General features: G+C 40.0%; 1 protein-coding gene across 1 annotated transcript in view; it reads left to right on the forward strand.

Moving 5' to 3' along the window:
- DMD (dystrophin) overlaps nucleotides 1–23,072 on the forward strand; it is a 1,466,768-nt gene that overhangs the window by 782,004 nt on the left and 661,692 nt on the right. The window contains exons 41-42 of the mRNA XM_065405744.1: nucleotides 494–641; nucleotides 3,164–3,313. Coding sequence (XP_065261816.1) covers nucleotides 494–641; nucleotides 3,164–3,313 — 298 coding nt within the window. The remainder of the gene's footprint in view (nucleotides 1–493; nucleotides 642–3,163; nucleotides 3,314–23,072) is intronic.

Here is a 23,072-nt window from a genome sequence, read left to right on the forward strand (position 1 = left end):
CCACTGGATATAAGGGCCTAATTTTAGGGATCCAATTTAGTAAACTTTGCCTTTAGATTTTTTTCAGTTTCTGAAATTGGGCTTTCATCTCATTTGTGACAAAAGGAGCAGATCCAATTGCTTATTGGCACCTTGCAGGACTGGGTTAAAAATCATAATTATTTGAGACAGAAGATAGTTTAGAACTGCAAATTAAAACTCCAAACTTATTTTCAGATACATTTAATTCTATTTATCATGAGAGGTGTTTCTTTTCTGATTAATTTTGAAGAAATATGTAAATTTTTGCTTTTAAAGAATTACTGTTAATGTCAAATAATCTGTATATCTTCCTCCATTTTGTTATGCATTATATTTGTGTTAAAAAGCGATGATTTTTTATTTTTATAATAATAAAGATTGCATTTGAAATATAGTTACCTATGACACAGTGTTCCCCTATTAACACTAGTGTGGTGTTTTGTTTTTTTGTTTGTTTGTTTTTTTACTGTAGACTGGAGGAAGAAAAGAATATTTTATCAGAATTGCAAGAAGATTTAAATGAGTTCATTTTATGGTTAGAGGAAGCAGACAGCATTGTTGGTATTCCTCTTGAACCGGGAAATGAACAACAGTTAAAAGACTCTCTTGAAAAAGTGAAGGTAACATAAATTCTTATATTTAATGTCTTCTTAGTTTGTCATATCTGCATAAACAAATTTAATTGTTCTTAATCCAGATTGATTTCTGTCAAACACTTAATTGCTATCATTCCACAATTTACTAGATAATCCAAAAAATAGGAAGTCCTGTGTTTGAAAGCCCAGGTACCAGAATATATTGCCTGCATTAAAATTAGACTAGAAAAAGTAATTGAAAATATAGAGTTGTAAAAGAGAGACTTTTTGTCATCCCTAACTAGTCTGTGTTTAGCGGGAAATGGGACAGAGAAGAAAACCTAATGCTTAATATTCAGCTCTTTAATTTAATTAAGAAATGTCTCCTTTCTTGGCTGAACCATTTTAGCAGCAAGATATTTCCTTGTGGAGGGCTGAAAGAAGTCCCCAAAAGAGTGTTTAAAAATATAAAATAATAAAAAACCCAAAGTAGGCAATTTTGATAAGAAAAATTAAGTTTAAATGAAAGGTCATGGGGGCCCCAGAGATTCCAGGTGCCAGTAGAATATGTGAAAACTGCCTCCCTGTTATCGCCAGGCCTAGCCAAATGTGAGAACCTCCAGGCTTCCCAAACACTCCTGTAATTCTATTATCATATATGGCTAGTCACCTGTTGAGATCTGAATTAGTTCATGACCTATTGTGTCCTAATTATGATCTTACACCAATGTAAACAGAGCAGGCTGTAACTGCCCTTCATTTGTACAGTTTGTTTCTCCCTATTGTTATTTGAACTGCTTGATCTGTTTGGCTTTTAAAACTAAACCATCCTCAATAACTACAATTTTAAAACAAGTTTGATTGTAAAGCACCCTGAAACTGTTGGAGGGGGGACTGTTTCATATACACCTTATTTTTTTTGCTGCAACAAGTTAGAGTTTACCTTTACTTTGCTGACTGATCTCCAGCTACTTTCTGTGTATTTTAAACCGTCTATGTGATCTCTCCTTCTAAAATACTTCTACTGCCCTTTTAGTCCACAGAGGTTTAACTCTTCCTCTTCCTAATGAAAAGTATCCTCTCATTATTAGTCACATAATGTAATATTAGCCTTCCTATGACCATTCCTATAAACCAGATTGTCTTATTGGTATCTGTGGAGGATGCATGTAGGGCTAAATGGACTTCATCCTGAGTGACTGAATGTCAGTGAGTCAGAGGAAGAATTTTGAAGAGGTTTTTCATATCTTTCATCTGCCTTTGTTTAAGTTATCCCTTCTAGATCCAGGTAGACTTCCAGCACTCACAAACCTAGTTTTTAACCCTGTGAGTCAGTAATATCAGGAATGTGAAATCTAGGAACAAAGCAAAGAAAATATATTTGTGCATTTATTTATTTATATGTACAGAGCATTAAATGTCCATGACACTTTAAACAATCCCTGTCCTCTGGAGCTTACAGTCTAAATGAAATGCTACCTACATTGGAAAGTGTTTTTTGTTTGTTTGTTTTGTTTTGTTTTTTGCTGCGCAGCTCCTCTGAGCTTTCATACGTATGTGTAGAGCTTTGGAGGTCTCAGACCCAAATGTACTAATGTCAGTAGCTGGTAGCTGCATTTTGGATAGCAGGTGGGGGAGAAAAGGGCATATATGGATGAGGATTCTCTCTTCTCAATATGTATTAATGTGGGCAGGGGAGAAGTATGTTAATGTGGGAGGGAACCCCTCCCCAAATAACTCCTAAAGGATGGGTGGTTCAAAGTCAAACCTACTGGTGATGATATTTTTTTCCATAATAGTTCAGGCTTTTAAGCCATGCTGTGAGCCACCTGTATTCTTTTTGATCCACCCAAGGGAAGTTACCCCAAACCCAGTGATACAGTAACTATTAAAGATTCCCTTGTGGCCCATCTCAGATTTTGATAATTTTTAAAAATGATGGCTGCAGAAGCTTTCACTTTCTATTATATAACTCTTTGGTTACTTGATATGTTAAGCTATATTAACACTATAAATTTGCAGTAATTGCATACAGGAAGGAGAATGGATTCAGATTATGGAGACACGATAGGCAGGACCCTCCTAAACATTACCAGTAGCCCTCTGATTTGCAGTGTTTATGAATATATTATCAACATGATTGCTTATGGGGTTGGACCAGAGTGCTTAGCACTGCACAGAACATGGAAGAGACATGGAACCTGCTCTAAAGGGCTTACAGTTCACACAAACAAAAGGCAGCAATTAGTAAAGCACCAGGTGACCAGAAGGAAAGATTAATCTCACAGCAGAGATGAACTTTTATTTTATTTCCCTCTGGGAAGCTTGTTTTCCTTCCTTTTTGGTCTCCTCAGAGAGACACTCTTTCCCCACTATAAGTCTGCCTAATAGAGTCAGCATTTGCTGTTTTTCTGAGCCTTTTTAACTCAGAAAACTGTGGCTATTTTGTGCTGAATTGAGCCCTGAGCCTGGTCTCTGCAGCTGATAGACTAATCAATAGCAGCGAAGATAAGGGAGTTGAAAATTCTACCACAGTTCATTTTAAATGTTGTATTTGTCTGTTCCAGTTAAGAGTGGAAGAGCTGCCTCCACACAAGGGAATATTGAAACGATTAACTGAAACTGGAGGAATAGCACTTGGAAGTACATCACTGAACCCAGAAGAAAAACATAAGCTTGAAAATAGGCTCAAGGAGGCTAACCATCGCTGGATAAAGGTTAGACATATTAGCAATGATATTATGACATATAACTCTAATCTGTTAGAAGTACTTATACATTCTGTCGTGTATGCTTTTTCTCTGAATGAACACGAAGGTTAATCTGTATCTGTTATAGGATAACAGAAAAAAGCAGCAAACAAGAATTGTAGCTGTGATGCTGGGTGACTTAATAACAGTGATATGGTCAAGATTCTTTTTTTAAATGCGTGCCTAAAGTTAGTTTTCTGCAGCCATGTATAGGCACTTAAATAAGTGGTCTTCCATTAAAAAATGCTGAGGAGAGGGGAAGGATTTGTTCTCCAATCCTGGCTGTTTTGTGGCTGCTACTGCTGCTCTGAGGTTAGAGTAGCTTCTGTAGCATTTATGGCACTGCTCCATTGGGGGTAATATCCAATGGGTGTCTACATTTGTGGAACCACTGGCCACACCCCAACTCTTTTCCCTCTCTGAACCCTTAAAATTATACAGGCAGACTCTGTGGCACTGGGCTCTGCATCCTGCAGGCCTTTCATGCTTCCTCAGATCCTGTCTCCTGTGCAGTGGCATTGTACTTATTCTACTATCTTAGATTTCTGTGCCTGTGGAGAGGGCTGGGGAAAGGTTTTGCTGGTTTTTATTTGAATATATATATTGCTATGCTGAAAAGTGTTAATGTTGGCTGTCAGTCACAGATTAAAGGAGAAATTGATGAGTATTCCAAGTACCCCTCATTCAGGCTAAATGAGGTAGCAGTTAAATACCCCTTTATTTATTAATAGCGGAAACAATAGAAGCCATCACCCAAGGCACAGAGCAGCATGGCAAGGCTTGAGTAGAAGCTGAATCATGTGGGCCAAGGAACTTTCCTGGAGACTGATTGCATACTCGGGATCTGGGGCATTGATTTGGTTGCAAATGCATATATGTATGAAAAGAACCTGAAAGCAGGGGGAAATCCAGCAGATAGTGGGAGAATCAGTGTTGTATGCCCCTAGGAGAATAGCTTTTGGGTAAAGTTCTTAATGAGAAGTTAGACTTGAATTTTTGAAAAAGGAAACACCTCCCGTTTGTTTCTACTGTGTTCAGGGAATCAGAACTTTCTGTCTATGGTACTTACATGGCCCTCATCAGTGTGGTATCTGAATGCTCACAGACGTTGATGTGTATTTAGCCTTACTGAGAGGTAGGGAAGTTTTATTATCCATTTCATAGCTGGGGAACTGAGGCACAGAGAAGCTAAGTGACTTGCCCAAGGTCACACAAGAAGTTGGAGAGCAGAGTCTTCTGACTATGAGGCTAGTGCCCTAACCACTGCATCATCCTTCTTCTGGACATGCCTTTGTATACATTCTTTGTAGATAATCAGGATTACACCAAAGAACCATTTGATTCATATAATCAGTTTTGCCTCCTAATAGAAACAACCTTTCAAGGCCTTGAACATTGGCTAACTGCTCAGCTTGAAAGAAGAAACTATATTGACCAAAATTTGCAAACCTAGATACCTAGAAATGGACACACAAATCAGTATTTAGGCACCTATGCAGAATTGTCCTTTTCTCTAGAAAATGAGTGAGCTCCCAGATATGTCTCTGAAGTCAATTGTAAATGAATGAATTCAGCACCTCTGAAAATCGGGTGACTTCTAATTTTATGATTAAATATGGATTTACATGCCTAACTTTAGGCACCAACGCTTGAAATTTTGACCATAGCTTAAAAGGAAATAATTAGTTTTTAAGAAAAATGTGTACTTTTTGTTGGTGTTTCTTTTTGTAAAAGATGTTACAAATGCATTTACACATAAACTGTGATTTCTAATTCTTTCAGACTCTGAATATAATCTGTCATTGACTATTTCTGTATTCCAAGACTTTGTGAAAGGAATAGCTTTTTACATACCTTTTTATCTCCTGTTTATTAATACAGAAAAGATTTCTATTTCTCATTTGTCATGGCCAGAGTGACCCAGAAAATGATGAGCACCATTGTAGTATCTGAAAGTCAGATATCGTTACTTCTGGGGGCTTATTTTAGGATTCTTAAACACCCTTGCTAGCTGTAGCTTCTCTAGGCCTTGGTTCACGGTATATTGTGGGAGAACTTGTCTCTCCATCTCGTGGTACTTGACTGGAAGTGCTTGTAGCCTGCCAACATCTCCAGCAGAGCCATTTTTGGGTCTGCAAGCTCCCTGCAACCAGAGCCAGTAACAGTAATCCAGCATCGGTGGAAGAACTTTTGCTTATACTTTCACTCCTATTTTGGGAATCAGACAGAGTATCTCTGTGCAATGGTATTTGTCCTATCAGTGGCATCTCTCAGAGTGCAGTACTGACATGGCAGCCAGAACGCAGCTGATGCTGCTCATGACTGTTGCAGATTCCTGCAGATTCCCCATACATAGAATGGAGCTTCTGGAGCAAGATCATGGGCACAGATTGGTGGGATCACATCATCTTGCAGACCTGGAATGACAAGCTTCAAAACTTATGCATGAAGAAGTAGATGTTCATGGAGCTGTGTGATCAATGTCAAGACATGTGCATGAGGAAGGCCCAGGCAGTCCAGAAGCATGTTACTATAGCTATCTGGAAGCTGGCTACCCCAGACTTCTACTTGTCCATGACTAACCGGTTTGGAATTGGCAAGTCAACTCTGAGGCTTGTGGTGGTGGAGATTTATGAGGCCATCAGGACTGTGATTTACCCGAAGGTGGTGGGCATAAAAAATGTTCCCAAAATAATTGCTGGTTTTGAAAGAATGGGGTTTCCAAACTGTTCTGGGGCTGTCGATGGGACTCATGTATCCATAGTTTGCCCTCCATAAGGAACATGGGAGTATATAAGCTGCAAACAGTACTACTTCATCTTTATTCAGGCCCTGGTCAATCACAGAGGCCGGTTCATGGATATCAGCATGGGATGCACTGGCAAGGTGCATAATGCCAGGGTTTTCTGGAGCCTGAGACTTTACCTTCACAGACAAGATGAGATATTGTTCCCATCAAATGGTATTATGAATGGAGTCACTGTCCTCACATGTAGGGGATCCCACATGCCCCCTTTTCCATGGCTTATGAAACTGTATCCTGATTACAGAGGGCCTGGCAAAAGAAAGTTCAACTACACGCTTCGTAGCTGTAGAATGATGGTGGAATGTGCATTTGGCAGATTGAAATCTCAGTGGCACTGCCCTCAAAAACATTTGGATGCCTATGTTATCAAAACCATCTACATTATTGTGGCCTGCTGTGTATTGTACAATGTCTGTGAGGACAAAGATGAGCCATTTTGCCAGGAGTGGACTCAAGACACTGCTAGATTGCTGATCTTATACACTCAACCAGAAAGTACACAATTATTATTGGAACAGGATCCACATATGTAATAGAAAACAGGGTGCTTTATGTGCCCACATCATGGGTTTTCATGGTGCAATGCATGAGGGGGAATGACATAGTATTTGTAATTGTGCGAAACGTATTCCACTATTTCTGGGACTGGGGCAGCTTGGGAAAATTTATTTTTATTACATTTTGTTATTCATTTTATACATATTGTTTGTGTACCTCATCACACCGTTTTTGGATTACTGTGATGAAATTTTATGAATTTTGTTGTGGAAGGCTGCTCTCCTCCTATAGGGGAAGCAACTTTCTGCCTGTTTGGGGAAGGACTGGCATCTTGAAGCCAGCATAAAAAGGCAACACTCCAGAGAGTGGACAGGGAAAGGTATTCCCTTTTTGTGTTATGAATTTTTCTTTGGTTTGGCTGAAGTGCACTAGAGGTGGAAGGGCCTGCCAAGGCAAATGAAAGTGCATATTATTCTCTGATCATTAAAAAAAAAAAAAACTTTTCTACCATTTTCCTGGAGCCGGATCAATTCAGAGTCAAAGGATGATGCTTGTTATCATTTGGTTTTATTTTATTCACACACAAATCTCTGGACAGTGCATAAGATCCTGCAAGCTATGCTGCAAGCCAACATATGTCATGGTAAGAGCACATAGCAAAAGCAATTAAAATCATTTATAAATCCCCACCATTTTTCCCTGTGTGTGAGAGAGGGGGAGATTTTATTAGCATTGGTTTTACAATAGTTTCATGTGGGGCAAGCTCTGGAGAATGTTCTTGATCTGAAAGTGCCAGTGTGGAAGTATGACCTGTTTCAGGCCAGCAAAGGAGAGCCACCCATCTATGCTAATGAGATTTTTAGGCCCTTGGTGATTGCCTGGCACATCTATGAATGGAGGGGCTTATGTGCTACAGAGGCATCCCTAACAAGTATGCCCTGCCCCGGAATGTAACTGACTGTCTGGAGTTCCTATTCAGCGAGACATCTGCATGCATCACCAGTCATGAATGGGACAAAAATTATGGCAAAATCAATAAGATTTTGATTTAGGATGAAGACACATTACAGAGTCCTTAGAAGCACCCTGCATTCCTGGACGGACCTTCCTGTGACTAAATACATCATCTGCAACCATTGGGACCCCTAATATAGGGAGGCATGGACTAAATACTACTGCAGGTACCATTTGGATTCATAATACTGGCAGAAGCAGACTAAATACATCCTCAGATGTTATTTGGACTCAGAATGCAGGCAGACAGAATGATCCGGGATGATCCAATGTGGCTGATTTCTAAGCTACATTGTACTTGCAGGAGAGGGAATGTAAGGCTCATAAGTTTAATGCATTGACCTGGGTTTGAACAGTAAGTGTGTATCTAATACAAATGTCACAATAATTGTTTATTAAACATTTTTTCACACTTTATTGTATCCTTTCTGAATTCCGTGTGCTGTTGGGGGTGAAGTGGGAAGTGAAGTGGCCTTTAGGAAAGTGGCCTGGATTGCCCCCTCAATGGAACCACACTACAAACCTCTGCTTGTAGTAATAATGTAATTTGGCATAACCTGAAAATCCTTTCCATTCCTGTATTAACAACAAATATGGTGGCTAAAATATAATAGGTTCCAGCACAGCTTCTGCTGCCACTTCAGGTGCAGGCTGCTACACATAGGTTCACACCCACGAGTTTCATTTTTGATGTTAAAAGAGATCAAAATCACAAAGTTAAACTCTCAGTTGAAATCACCTATTTTCAGTTGCTTATACACTGAAGTGTGCAGAACTGCAAATTCCACATGCTTTTTATGCAAGCTGGAAACTGGCCCAGACTTGCTTCAAGTGGACACAGAGAAGCTCAAAAGTTTTTGTTGTTTTAACAAACTTGATCTGAGTTTCAAATTTGTGGTGAAATTTTAGTGTGGTTTAGTGTGGTTTCAGATTTCATTGTGAATATGTTGTAAAGCTCTATTGGTTGTGTCTTTAGAGGTAAGATAATAAAAAAGAAGTATTAGACCCTTCTATATGCCGCAAAGAGAGTGGGATTGTTAAAGTGAAGCAATCTATTTGTCCTCATTCTTTTGTAGTCTGAAAGGAGCATAAATTCCTGACTTTCACATGGTATTTACAGCTTGTGATAGCAGGCTCAATTGCTTTCCTGGTCCCCACTCCTTTCATTTGTACAGAAAACTACAAAAGCCTGGGGTCACTAGGGGCCAGAACCAATGTGGAGACATGGGACTTCAGCATGCATGACCATGACCCATCTTGTAGATCCCCTGGGATGTGCAGGGCCTGTGGTGTGAGTCCTGAAGCCTATTCCTTTTAGAAGCAACCCCCACTCCCTTCCTTGCTGACAGAACAATGTGAAGAGATTGCTCATAGACTTTAAGGCAAGAAGAGACCATCATTATCATCTTGTCTGAATGTCACAGGCTATAGAACCTCACTCACCCATTCCTGTACTAGGCCCATAACTTCTGGCCTAGTTACTGAAGTCCATAAATCTTGATTTAAAGAGAATCCACCATTTACTCTAATTCAATCCAGCAAGTGACACTTCAGAGGAAGAAAAAAATAAACAAACTGGGGTCTCTGCCAATCTGACCTCAGGGGAAATTCCTTTTCAAACCTAAATATGGCGAACAGTTAGACCCTGAACATGTGGGTGTGACTCACCAGCCAGACACCTGGGAAAGAATTCTCTGTAGTAATTCCTAGCCCTCCTTATCTAGTGTCCTATCTCTGGGGGTTGTAGATATTTGCTAATAGCAGTTGTGGATGGATGTTACGCCATTGTAGGCAATCTCATCATACCATCCCCTCCTTTAACTAATCAAGCACAATCTTAAACCAAGGTAGGTTTTTTTTTCTTCCACTACTCCTCATGGAAGGCCGTTCCAGAACTTCACTCCTCTGATGTTTAGAAACCTTTGTCTAATTTCAAGCCTGAACATGTTGGTGACCAGTTTATATCCATTTGTTCTTGAGCAGACATTGGCCCTTACCTTAAATAACTCCCCTCCCTCCCTTGTGTTTATCCCTAAGATGTATTTATAGAGAGCAATCATCTCTCTCCTGAGCCTTCATTTTATTAAGCTAAACAAGCCAAGCTCCTTAAGTCTCCTCTTGTAACATAGGTTCTCCATACCTCTGACATCCTAGTAACACTTCTCTGCATGTGTTCCAGTTTGAATTAATCTTTCTTAAACCTGGGAGACCAGAATTGCACAAAGTAGTCCAGATGAGTTTCACTAGTACCTTGTATAATGGTAATAACGCATACCCGTGTCTACTAGAATTACCTTGCGTTTTTCACAGCCTCATTGCATTGGCAGCTCATAGTCATCCTTTGATCAACCCCCAGATCTTTCTCATCCTCTGTTGCTTCCAACTGTGATATATTCCCTATTTATAGCAAAAAAAATAAATAAAAAAAAAAATTTTTTTTTGGTCCTTAAGTGCATGTAGTTTCCTGGATCACTCCCCCCCCCCTTCTTAAATATAGGCACTATATTTGCCATTCTCCTGTCATATATTACGACCCCCCAAGTTTACAGATTCATTAAAAATCCTTGCTATCGGGCTTGTAATTTCATATGAAGTTGCTTTAATATTCTTGGATGGAAATTATCTGAGCCCCACAGTTTGGTCCCATTAAGCTGTTTGAGTTTGGCTTCCACCTTGGATGTGCTCATTTTTGCTTCCATATCTTTGTTCCTATTATCTGCCCTGGCACTGTCCCCAAGCTCTTCATTATTCTTATTAAAAACTGAGGCAAAGTATTCATTTAGGTGTTTGCCCATGCCTAGATTATCTGTAATGTCCACACCATCCTCAGGGCTTAGTGGTCTCACTTCTTTTCGTAACTGTCTTTATTTATTTGGTAAAAGAACCTTTTACTATTGATTTTAATTTATTTTGCAAGGTCCAACTCTGCCTGGCTTTTGGCAGTTATCACTTTTCCCCTACACTTTCTAACCTCTAAGACCTTGCTGATCCATCCCTTTTCCCATTCCTCGTAGGGTTTCTGCTTTCTCTTACTAACCTGTTTAAGATGCTTGTTCACCCACTTTGGACTCCAACCCTTCCCTATGAGTTTCACCCCTCCTCCCTTTGCTTGGGTTACAGGCTCTAGATATTTTCTACAACTTTGACTTAAAGTAATTCCAAACTTCCTCCACATTCGGATCCTTGGGTTCTTCAATCCAGTGAACTTCATTAACAAATTCCCTTTATTTTTTATAAGTTTGCCCTTTTGAAATCAAGGACCCCTAGTTGTGGACCTATTTTTGTTTAACATTTCATTAAGTTGAAATTAATTAACTCATGATCACTCAAACCAAGGTTGTCCTCTATGACCTCTGTTCTTATTAGTAGGGAGTCCCCAGTCAAGTACACCTGCCTCTTCCTGGTGTTGGTATGATTCTCCAGCCTTCCCTCCTTCTGTTCTTTCTGGCTGCAAGTCATTTTATCTTCTGTTCTCACTTGCAATCTTCTGTAAGTCATCCTCTTTCCTCCTAGGGCTCCAAACTCTGACTATCTCCATTTTCTCTGCCTTCCTTCCTGTAGGGCTAGCTGCTCTTCCCTTCTTCTGTGCTCTCCCATTTTTGGTTACTGCCTGCCTCTCACCTTCATTTTTCAACTCACGAACCTTTACCTCAGTGCTATTTCTCCTTTGCTAGCCAGTCTTTTCCTCTGCCTTGTTCTTGTTGTTACATGCGTCCACTGACCACTTTTCTCATCCAGCAATCTACTCTCAATTCTCTGGTCCAGCATGCATTTTCAAGTCTTGATGTTTCCCTTCAGCCTTCTCTTTCCATCGTCTGCTCAAATCCCCTTTGAAACTCAACCGTCATATCTAGCTGCATCTCCAACCTCAGATCTTCTCTTCCATCAGATCTACCAGGTGGCATGCAGGGATCCTTGTGAGGTTATCCTTTCCTTGGACCCCTTTCAAAGAGTTTTGCTTTGTGAATAGGCAATTCAGCTGGTCACTTCATAGCATGACATTTTGTGTGCTGGGAATGAACACTTGCCATTCCTGATGATCTCATCCTACATTACTTTAGAATGTAGTATGAATGGCAGGAAGATTATGTTAAAATGTAGCTACAGTGGAGCAGATCTTTAGCTGGTGTAAACTGGGGTAGCTCCATTGATTTTAGAGTAATTATGCCAATTTACACCAGTTGAGGATCTGTCCCACTGTCTTTTAGGGTTATGATGGGTTTTTGTTTGTCTTGATGTGAATGATATCACTTGTGATTCTTGACCTTCAAGGTGACATATTTGAAATAAGTCCTGTTCAAACCTTCTTTATAGTGACAGAAATTATTGCCCTACAGCAATGAAAATAAGCCTAGAAAAGAAATCAAATATGAAAGAAATTGCTGTCAAATAAAAGGGACTTTTTGCTTTGCTTCAGCGTTGTCTTTGCTTTTAAGTGTCTAGATCACATGGTGATGACCTTGAGAACAGATATTTGAAGAGTTTTCCTTCCTCTGGAATAGCAATAATTTTTAAATTAGATTTCTTTAGTCACTCTTCTAAATAGTGATTCTAATATGCTACTATGTTAGACACAGTTTAAGTAGAGAACAAAGATTAAAGGCCACATTTAAAATCATGGCTTGTAAATTCCAACCCAGTTTCATTTATTATACCTTCCCCAAGCCAATATTTTGTGTAAAAATGAAAATAACAGTGCTATCTTTATGAAAGGTCTTAATAATACAGAAAATAAAGTGTCCTATCACAGTCTTTATGCCTTCACACCAAGAATTTCACATTACTAATTTTCATAGCTCAAAGAATCTAATAACTAAACTTGTACTGCTGTGTCCAGGTAAGCTGGCCACCTGGCGCTTCAAAGCATAGAAAAGGGGCACTAGGCATTGGAGTTGGTGATGAATTCAGTTCTTGTCATATACCACCTGCCAGGGCACAACAGATCTGTAATGGGTTTCTTACCTTTTATTGTGCAGTAAATGGATTGATAGATTAGGCCTGGGGCCAGTGAACCATGGAATCAGAGGTTTGCTGGAAGGAGTTTATTACTCTTTAATGTTATCCTTGCTCTCGTGTCAGCCAAGAGAGATGAGCTAGATTATCTGAAAGTAAGCTGGGTGCCAGAATCAGCATTCTCCTCATTTATCTGCCTTAGTCTTCAAGACATATACGGTATGGATTATGAAGGTTATTATAAGTGCCTGATGGAGACATTTTGTTTTGCTGCCTTTTAATTTGTCTGCTGGTATTAGAACTAATTACTAGACATTGAAGAGACTGTTTCAATGTTGACTGCCAGAGCAAATCAATTTGTTGTGCTCTATGAACAAAAAAATTTGAGTGGAGTGACATGGCTATAATTTGTGAACATTTTTTGTACCACCAGGAAAAGTGCAGATCGTCTTAGCTTGGTTGATCAAGTATAGAGAAACACAGATGGGTATAGAAAGCGTGCAGGAAGTCAAAGTCACAACAAGGTTATAGTTCATGTGTTGCCTTTAGTAGTGACTCTTCATTGGCTTCCTGTGTTGAAGTCAAATTTTTCATGAAGACATCAGTTAATCAAGCTTAGTCTGTGTTTACAGTTACAAAACTAAGACACGATGTTATGTTAGATGTTTGGGTGTATGCTAGGTGTATTGTTGGATTTTTCACTTTTTTTTTTTAATTAAAGTGGGACACTCAACGTTTTGAGGGGGGGGAAATTGGAGCTATTCCTATGGTTTGTCATTAATTTGAAGAAACCATTTTTACTATGAAAAAAATGTTAAGTTCTCCTTGCTGGTTTGTCACATAGACAGTTCACTTATAAAAGTTGTTTTTATAATGGTGCACATGCATATTTTCATCAACAGTGACGCTGATACTAGAGTTGGGTGAAACTTTTCGACTGAAACTTTTTTCAAAGAAAAATGCAGACTTAGCAACACCAAAATATTTTCTGTGTGTGCATCAGTTTTGCTGAATTGTTTGTATAAAATAAAAAACCCCCAAATCTAAAAAAGTCTAAATGTTTTATTCTGACATTCTGTCTAAAACATTTCAATTTTTTTTCATTTGAAATGAGTTTTCATTTTGAAATTTCCTTTGCTTTTATTTTTAAAAAATGCTTCAAATCAAAACAAAAAAAATAATTTCAGGTTGAACGAATTATTGAAAACAAAAGTATTCAAAATAAAATTCTGAAAATTTTTGTTTGAGCGGACCCCAAATACATTTTCTTTTGATTTGTTCCTGATTGCCAGTAAGCCAAAAATGCAGTTATTTGCCTAGCTCTAACTGATGCACAAAAGCTCAAAAATAGCAAAAGGCAACCATGCTGTCTTCCCCACCACCCCCTCAGCTGAGTAGAAAAGAGAACTGGAGAATCTTGGTTATTACAGTGATGAGGCCATATATGGACTTACATTGGTACAAAATAGGTACCTATAGAGAACAACACTTTATATGTATGCTTTTCTGAGAGCCTTTTTGACAATGAAGATTTAAAACTATTTTAAAAAGTAGACCCTGGTCCTTTAAGCAAAATTTAATAGCAGCAATAAAGATGATCGTATTTTTTCTAGCATCAGGCCTAGTAAGGGTGTCTTCCGACCATGTTGTTTGGCTGCAAAAATAAAACCGTGCTGACAGCCTATGCTGGTGATCTTTTGGGAGAGGTTAAGGCAAGTTGCATAGAAAGATATGCCCTTACAATCTAATCTATTTAAAGCTGATTATCTTTCAGAAGTTTCTGATTAAACAAAGTCTAAAGTTTTGAACTTTATGAATCGTTTGGCATTGACAGTTCCATGCATTTCTAAACCAGAGAAGTGTGGTTGTGTAGACTGTAAACAACAGGCGATGTTGTGGGTGTGTCACAAGTGTATATATATTTTTTCAGTTAGTGAATTTGGTCACTAATTCTTAGGAGTAGTTATTTTTAGTCAGATTAGCTGTGCTTTGGTGCTTTACCCCTTTTCCCTAGATACCGCTCTAAGAAAGGGACAAGACACCAGGATGTGGTTTAAGTAGGCTGCAACTTTATTTAGTAACGCAACTGTGATCTATCTGGCAATGACTCATTCAGTGCAGGTCATCCATCCTTCCTTCTGTAAGCTGTATCATTTGAGGAAGGCTACCCTCAGTCTGCCCCCTCCACAACTTTAACCTGGTCCCAGCATCCCCCTTTGTAAGAGGGTTTTGAGTATGGGAAAGAGGAGGTTGTCTCCGTGCTGTACAAGACATTAGGAACCCCAATCCTGTTCCCCATCTTCTTTAGGAGATGCCTTCTCCTAATCCTGCATCCAGTTCTAGTTTATCAGCGAGCTGGACCCTTATTGATCAAATCCCTGCCAACTTGGGACAATGTGAATTTTACAACTTATCCTACCCCCCTGGTGCCTCAGCTGCTGAGAGAAAGGCAGAAAACCTAGGTCCACCAGATCAAGGTTCCTTCCCAGTCCCTACAGGAGACTAACATGATGTCCACAGCAATGTCTCAAAACCCAGTCCTATTCTAATCACAAGAAATGGTGAGAAAGCGAGATGCAGAATGGCACCCCAGGCAGGGGTAGGATTTATAGGCCTTCCCCTTGGGGGTACAGGCACCAATAGGCTTCTATTGCATTCTTTTCCTAGCCAATCAGCCAACAATTCCCCCCCGCCCCACCTCAGGATCACTAATAGGTTGACTACTTGCAAGGACAGGAGGAAACAAGGAGGGGGGCAATCCTGACAGGGGCCTAGGGTTTTCTTTCTCCTGTTGGCCCAGACAAAGCACTGTAACAGCCTTGAAACGGATTCACAGGTAGTCCTCTTGTCTTTGTGGTAGATGATCCTTACACCAACAATATTCAGGTTACTCCCAGTCCCAAAGGGCCAGTCACTTACCCCAGGTCAGTTGTACCTTAGATCTCTCACCAAAGACAACTCTTGTAGCAAATCCTGTAACTAAAGATTTATTAACTAGAAAAAAGAAATAAGAGTTATTTACAAGGTTAAAGCAGGTAAACACACACAAATGACTTACAGTCTTAGGTTTCAAAAGGCAATAGAAGCTGCGGTAATATGCAAGCTCTGTATGTCCTTTAAGGCTAATCCAAGCTAAGTAGTGTGGTGATCCCTTACTTATGCTTAGAAATATTGCTCTCTCCAAATTCCAAGCAACATAACGATAGAGTTCCTTCTGGTCAGGGATTTTTATTCCCTTCCCCCAGAGTTCAAACTGTGATGGGATGAGGGTTTGGTGTATGTCCCCTCTTCATGGCTGTGGGGGGAGCAATCAACAAAATCTTTTGTCCAGTGATGTTCCACAATGGTTCGTCTGGTGTCAATAGGCCTTCTTTTATTGGGCAGGAGATGACACCCCTGTGGTAAATTGGTATTTCACACTTGGTAATGCTTCTGTGGGGGTTTCCAGTTTCATAGCAAACACTTTTATATTTACAAGGCAAACACTTAAACATTGCCTTATAAAATGGGATACAGCTATTATAAGTGAGATTAACGCATGCAACAACTCACAAGCATTTCATAAAGTCCAAAAGCTAAACGCATTCTGATAAAGGTAACATCTATTTTAACAATGCTAACTCACAGGTGAGCTGCACTGGTTTCCAGCTATGTGAGTGTTCAGTCAGGACTAAGGTCACGGAGTACTCACAGAGAAAAGCACTACTTAGTGTGGACAAGGTTGGAAAAATCTGACCACCTGTTAGTACAAAAAGAAAACATGTGCTTGCTTTCACTTCTTCGTTGTGACTATTGGACATGGAAAACAATGTATTGCAAGTTTTAGGAGATGAGACCACACACATCCAGAATGAAATACTCTTAGCCTGCTCAGCCATCAAAGGTAATTTTTAGTCATTAAGAGCAGCTTCAGGCCTTAGTTTTTGTTCCATTTTATGTCATGCTGTAAATCATCCTAATGATTGCTATCAGAAAAAAATGGAGACTGTGATAAACCGTGAGGCGAGACAGGTGACAGATATTTTTAGTGCAGCTAGTTTCTGTCTGTTGGTTTACTCCATTTTAGTTGAAGTCATTTTACAAGGTGGATTATAATAGCAACTTGAATGCCTACAATCAAGAATAAGTATGGGCATTCACGGTAGACAGAGGAATGTGGACCAGTTCATCTTAAATTGAAGTTAAGCCTGGATACTCACTGTTTTTAAGATTAGAGACAAATTGAGGAGATTGCAGTGTTCAGGTCAGGTTTAAACTTGAATATGGGGTTCCGGGCTGATTCAGCACTAAAGTTTGGATTCAGAAACTGCAAAATCCGTTGAGCTGCTGTTGACAGATTTTTGCCATTTTAGGCCACTTCTGATCTGAATCTGTAAAACAGCCCTTCCTTTTTTTGTATTTGACCCATAATCAAAGTATAAATGAGGTGTTTCAGATCTGTGGATTTAAAGAAGGCTTGGAATCACAGTTGTCTGATAGTCCATTGACTTTTCGAACATGACAGTTTTATAAGAGCTGGATTTAATTCTACAGTCTCAAGAAAAACAATTATTCCTGACCAGAGATGGAATATTGTTCCTTCCCTTTCTTAACTTAAAAAGAGTCTGACTTTTACAACATATTGAAATAAATGGGAACTGGTGATAAAGCCAAAACTAAAATCACATGTTTGGAATTAGAAGGACTTGGGGTCAAAAAAAAAAAATAGATGGCACATCAAAGAGGAAAATTGAAGTTGATAGTCCCTTATTTTAATCTTATATATAAAAATACTCTGATATGGAATTTCTATATGTGTGACAGAAGACAAAAGGGTCTCATTTCAGTTGGAGAGATTTTATCATTCTGGGCAAGATATGGAAAAGGCACTATTGCTCCTACTGTTATAATCTTTCAGCCAAAGGTAATTTCTAAATTACTGTTTGGAATAGAAATAGAGAGTTTCACAGTTGGAGAAAGGCTACATTCAGCTAAAAATAACTTTTCTACCTTTGGTTTCTAGACACAGTTTGTGAGCCAACTTACAGATGATAGAAACTTTGGACTTAAAGAGAATGTCCACATTTATTTAAAAAAAATGATATAGAATAGAATGTACTCAGAGAGAGGACCTAATAAGATTTCCAGAACTTTTGTATAAATGCGTTGCTCCTTACTAGAATGCAGTTTAATTTCAATGAACTAAGATAGGAGATTATCCCTGTGAATCTACAGGGGAGTCTGTTATTGTAGAAATGTCTCACCTGAAAACCAAACTCTCAAATAGGTAGATAAGGTTGCTAAGCAGAAAATCCTTTATAAAAGACTACCATGATTCTATTCAATTATGGTCCAAACAGTACAGATTAGAGCAGTGTTGTTAATACAATGTTTTGAGTTCTTTTTGTAGAATATGTTAACAAGGGATCACTCCTTATTACAGTGTATGGGGATACTTATTTGCTATACTTGTCAAAATGAACAAAGTACAATTTGAGATGCATTGATCTTGTTGTTTTATTGAGCTTGTTTGCTAATTCATGAGTAAAATTCAGTAATTCACAGTGGGTCTCCCAGTCATTCAGGTGAACTAGGCAGGATCTACTTAGAAATTTCACCTTAGAAATACTTTCCTTCTTATAAAACAAAATAATAAACAAACGAAGAAACCCAGAGGAAAACTATGTGGCTGATTGGTTTAACATTACTGGTAGCAATGGAAACAACTTGATTTAAAATATTTCATATTTGTAATTTATCCTTTTTGATATACAACATTGTTCTAGCAAAAAACTTTTGTATGTTTCTAGGACATAGGTTGTGCGTTCGGCTGTTTGTATGACAAGGCAGCACTCTATTAAAATTGGCTTAGAAAGGGTGTAATGTTCAATGATTACATGTAGGGTTACCTGAAGTATCATGAATAGTAGTGTTTCTGAGGATTGTAATCACAGACAGGCCTCTAAATAGACAGACAGAAAGAACATAAGAACATAAGAAAGGCCGTACTGGGTCAGACCAAAGGTCCATCTAGCCCAGTATCTGTCTACCGACAGTGGCCAATGCCAGGTGCCCCAGAGGGAGTGAACCTAACAGGCAATGATCAAGTGATCTCTCTCCTGCCATCCATCTCCATCCTCTGACGAACAGAGGCTAGGGACACCATTCTTACCCATCCTGGCTAATAGCCATTTATGGACTTAGCCACCATGAATTTATCCAGTCCCCTTTTAAACATTGTTATAGTCCTAGCCTTCACAACCTCCTCAGGTAAGGAGTTCCACAAGTTGACTGTGCGCTGCGTGAAGAAGAACTTCCTTTTATTTGTTTTAAACCTGCTGCCTATTAATTTCATTTGGTGACCCCTAGTTCTTGTATTATGGGAATAAGTAAATAACTTTTCCTTATCCACTTTCTCAACATCACTCATGATTTTATATACCTCTATCATGTCCCCCCTTAGTCTTCTCTTTTCCAAACGGAAGAGTCCTAGCCTCTTTAATCTTTCCTCATATGGGACCCTCTCTAAACCCTTAATCATTTTAGTTGCTCTTTTCTGAACCTTTTCTAGTGCTAGAATATCTTTTTTGAGGTGAGGAGACCACATCTGTACACAGTATTCGAGATGTGGGCGTACCATGGATTTATATAAGGGCAATAATATATTCTCAGTCTTATTCTCTATCCCCTTTTTAATGATTCCTAACATCCTGTTTGCTTTTTTGACCGCCTCTGCAAACTGCGTGGACATCTTTAGAGAACTATCCACGATGACGCCAAGATCTTTTTCCTGACTCGTTGTAGCTAAATTAGCCCCCATCATGTTGTATGTATAGTTGGGGTTATTTTTTCCAATGTGCATTACTTTACATTTATCCACATTAAATTTCATTTGCCATTTTGCTGCCCAATCACTTAGTTTTGTGAGATCTTTTTGAAGTTCTTCACAATCTGCTTTGGTCTTCACTATCTTGAGTAGTTTAGTATCATCTGCAAACTTTGCCACCTCACTGTTTACCCCTTTCTCCAGATCATTTATGAATAAATTGAATAGGATTGGTCCTAGGACTGACCCTTGGGGAACACCACTAGTTACCCCTCTCCATTCTGAGAATTTACCATTAATTCCTACCCTTTGTTCCCTGTCCTTTAACCAGTTCTCAATCCATGAAAGGACCTTCCCTTTTATCCCATGACAGCTTAATTTACGTAAGAGCCTTTGGTGAGGGACCTTGTCAAAGGCTTTCTGGAAATCTAAGTACACTATGTCCACCGGATCCCCCTTGTCCACATGTTTGTTGACCCCTTCAAAGAACTCTAATAGATTAGTAAGACACGATTTCCCTTTACAGAAACCATGTTGACTATTGCTCAAGAGTTTATGTTTTTCTATGTGTCTGACAATTTTGTTCTTTACTATTGTTTCAACTAATTTGCCCGGTACCGACGTTAGACTTACCGGTCTGTAATTGCCGGGATCACCCCTAGAGCCCTTTTTAAATATTGGCGTTACATTAGCTAACTTCCAGTCATTGGGTACCGAAGCCGATTTAAAGGACAGGTTACAAACCTTAGTTAATAGTTCCACAACTTCACATTTGAGTTCTTTCAGAACTCTTGGGTGAATGCCATCTGGTCCCGGTGACCTGTTAATGTTGAGTTTATCAATTAATGCCAAAACCTCCTCTAGTGATACTTCAATCTGTGACAGTTCCTCAGATTTGTCACCTACAAAAGCCAGCTCAGGTTTGGGAATCTCCCTAACATCCTCAGCCGTGAAGACTGAAGCAAAGAATCCATTTAGTTTCTCCGCAATGACTTTATCATCTTTAAGCGCTCCTTTTGTATTTTCATCGTCAAGGGGCCCCTCTGGTTGTTTAGCAGGCTTCCTGCTTCTGATGTACTTAAAAAACATTTTGTTATTACCTTTGGAGTTTTTGGCTAGCCGTTCTTCAAACTCCTCTTTGGCTTTTCTTATTACACTCTTGCACTTAAGTTGGCAGTGTTTGTGCTCCTTTCTATTTGCCTCACTAGGATTTGACTTCCACTTTTTAAAGGAAGTCTTTTTATCTCTCACTGCTTCTTTTACATGGTTGTTAAGCCACGGTGGCTCTTTTTTAGTTCTTTTACTGTTTTTCTTAATTTGGGGTATACATTGAAGTTGAGCCTCTATTATGGTGTCTTTAAAAAGGGCCCACGCAACTTGCAGGGATTTCACTTTAGTCACTGTACCTTTTAACTTTTGTCTAACTAACCCCCTCATTTTTGTATAGTTCCCCCTTTTGAAATTAAAGGCCACAGTGTTGGGCAGTTGAGGTGTTCTTCCCACCACAGGGATGTTGAATGCTATTGTATTATGGTCACTATTTCCAAGCGGTCCCGCTATAGTTACCTCTTGGACCAGCTCCTGCGCTCCACTCAGGATTAAATCTAGAGACGCCTCTCCCCTTGTGGGTTCCCGTACCAGCTGCTCCATGAAGCAGTCATTTAAAGTATTGAGAAATTTTATCTCTGCATTTCGTCCTGAAGTGAAATGTTCCCAGTCAATATGGGGATAATTGAAATCCCCCACTATTATTGGGTTCTTAATTTTGATAGCCTCTCTAATTTCCCTTAGCATTTCATCATCACTATTACTGTCCTGGTCAGGTGGTCGATAATAGATCCCTAATGTTATATTTTTACTAGAGCATGAAATTTCTATCCATAGAGACTCTATGGAACCTGTGGATTCGCTTAAGATTTTTACTTCATTTGAATCTACACTTTCTTTAACATATAGTGCCACTCCTCCCCCTGCATGGCCTGTTCTGTCCTTCCGATATATTTTGTACCATGGAATGATTGTGTCCCATTGATTGCTCTCAGTCCACCAGGTTTCTGTGATGCCTATTATATCTATATCCTCCTTTATCACAAGGCACTCTAGTTCACCCATCTTATTATTTAGACTTCTGGCATTTGTGTACAAGCACTTTAAAAACTTGTCCCTGTTTATTAGCCTGCCTTTTTCTGATGTGCCAGATTCTTTTTTATGTGACTGTTTATCATCTGATCCGGCCCTTACATTATACTTTTCAGTCCTCTACTCCTGACTATAACCTGGAGATTCTCTATCATCAGACTCTCCCCTAAGAGAAGTCTGTGTCCGATCCACACGCTCCTCTGCAGCAGTCGGCTTTCCCCCATCTCCTAGTTTAAAAACTGCTCTACAACCTTTTTAATGTTTAGTGCCAGCAGTCTGGTTCCACTTTGGTTTAGGTGGAGCCCATCTCTCCTGTATAGGCTCCTCCCATCCCAGAAGTTTCCCCAGTTCCTAATGAACGTGAACCCCTCCTCTCTACACCATCGTCTCATCCACGCATTGAGACTCTGAAGCTCTGCCTGCCTACCTGGCCCTGCGCGTGGAACTGGGAGCATTTCTGAAAATGCCACCATAGAGATCCTGGATTTCAGTCTCTTCCCTAGCAGCCTAAATTTGGCTTCCAGGACATCTCTCCTACCCTTCCCTATGTCATTGGTACCTACATGTACCACGACCACCGGCTCCTCCCCAGCACTACACATAAGTCTATCTAGATGCCTCGAGAGATCCGCAACCTTCGCACCAGGCAGGCAAGTCACCATACGGTTCTCCCGGTCATCACAGACCCAGCTATCTACATTTCTAATAATCGAATCTCCCATTACTAACACCTGCCTTTTCCTAGAAACTGGAGTTCCCTCCCCCGGAGAGGCAACCTCAGTGCGAGAGGCAACCCCAGAACCATCTGGAAGGAGGGTCCCAACTACGGGAAAGTTTCCCTCTGCTCCCATTGACTGCTCTACTTCCCTGGGCCCTTCTTCCTCCTTAACAGCACAGGTGCTGTCTAAGCGGAGGTGGGACAATTCTACAGTGTCCCAGAAAGCCTCATCAACATACCTCTCTGTCTCTCTCAGCTCCTCCAGTTCCGCCACCCTGGCCTCCAAAGTCCGTACATGGTCTCTGAGGGCCAGGAGCTCCTTGCACCGACTGCACACATACGCCACCCACCCACAGGGCAGGTAATCATACATGCAACAGTTGGTGCAATAAACTGGATAGCCCCCACTCTGCTGCTGGGCTTCTGCCTGCATTGTATCCGAGTTAGTGAAAGGGTGGTTTACTGAAGGGAGTTTTGGAATGTGGTTTGGTTTATAGGTTTTTTTGGGGGGGCCACGGGGATGGGGTTACGGCTGGCGAGGGACTCCCACTCCCTTCCCACTCCCCTTCTAAACTCCCTTGCGAAATTCAATGTTAGCAGCCCCTGTTCGCAAAGCTCCCTGGTCGCTTGTGCGCGGCTTTATAAAGCCCTGGCCTGAGTGAATGCCCCGCCCACTGATTAAGGCTCAGCCAATTACCAGAGGCTTCGAGCTTTCAAACCTGCCTCCAACTGCCAGCCAGAGCACACGGTCCCTCAAACAACCAAACAAACAAACACAAGCTCAGCACACAGC

This window comes from Emys orbicularis, chromosome 1 (genome assembly GCF_028017835.1).
Source record: "Emys orbicularis isolate rEmyOrb1 chromosome 1, rEmyOrb1.hap1, whole genome shotgun sequence".
Classification (NCBI taxonomy): Eukaryota; Metazoa; Chordata; order Testudines; family Emydidae; genus Emys; species Emys orbicularis.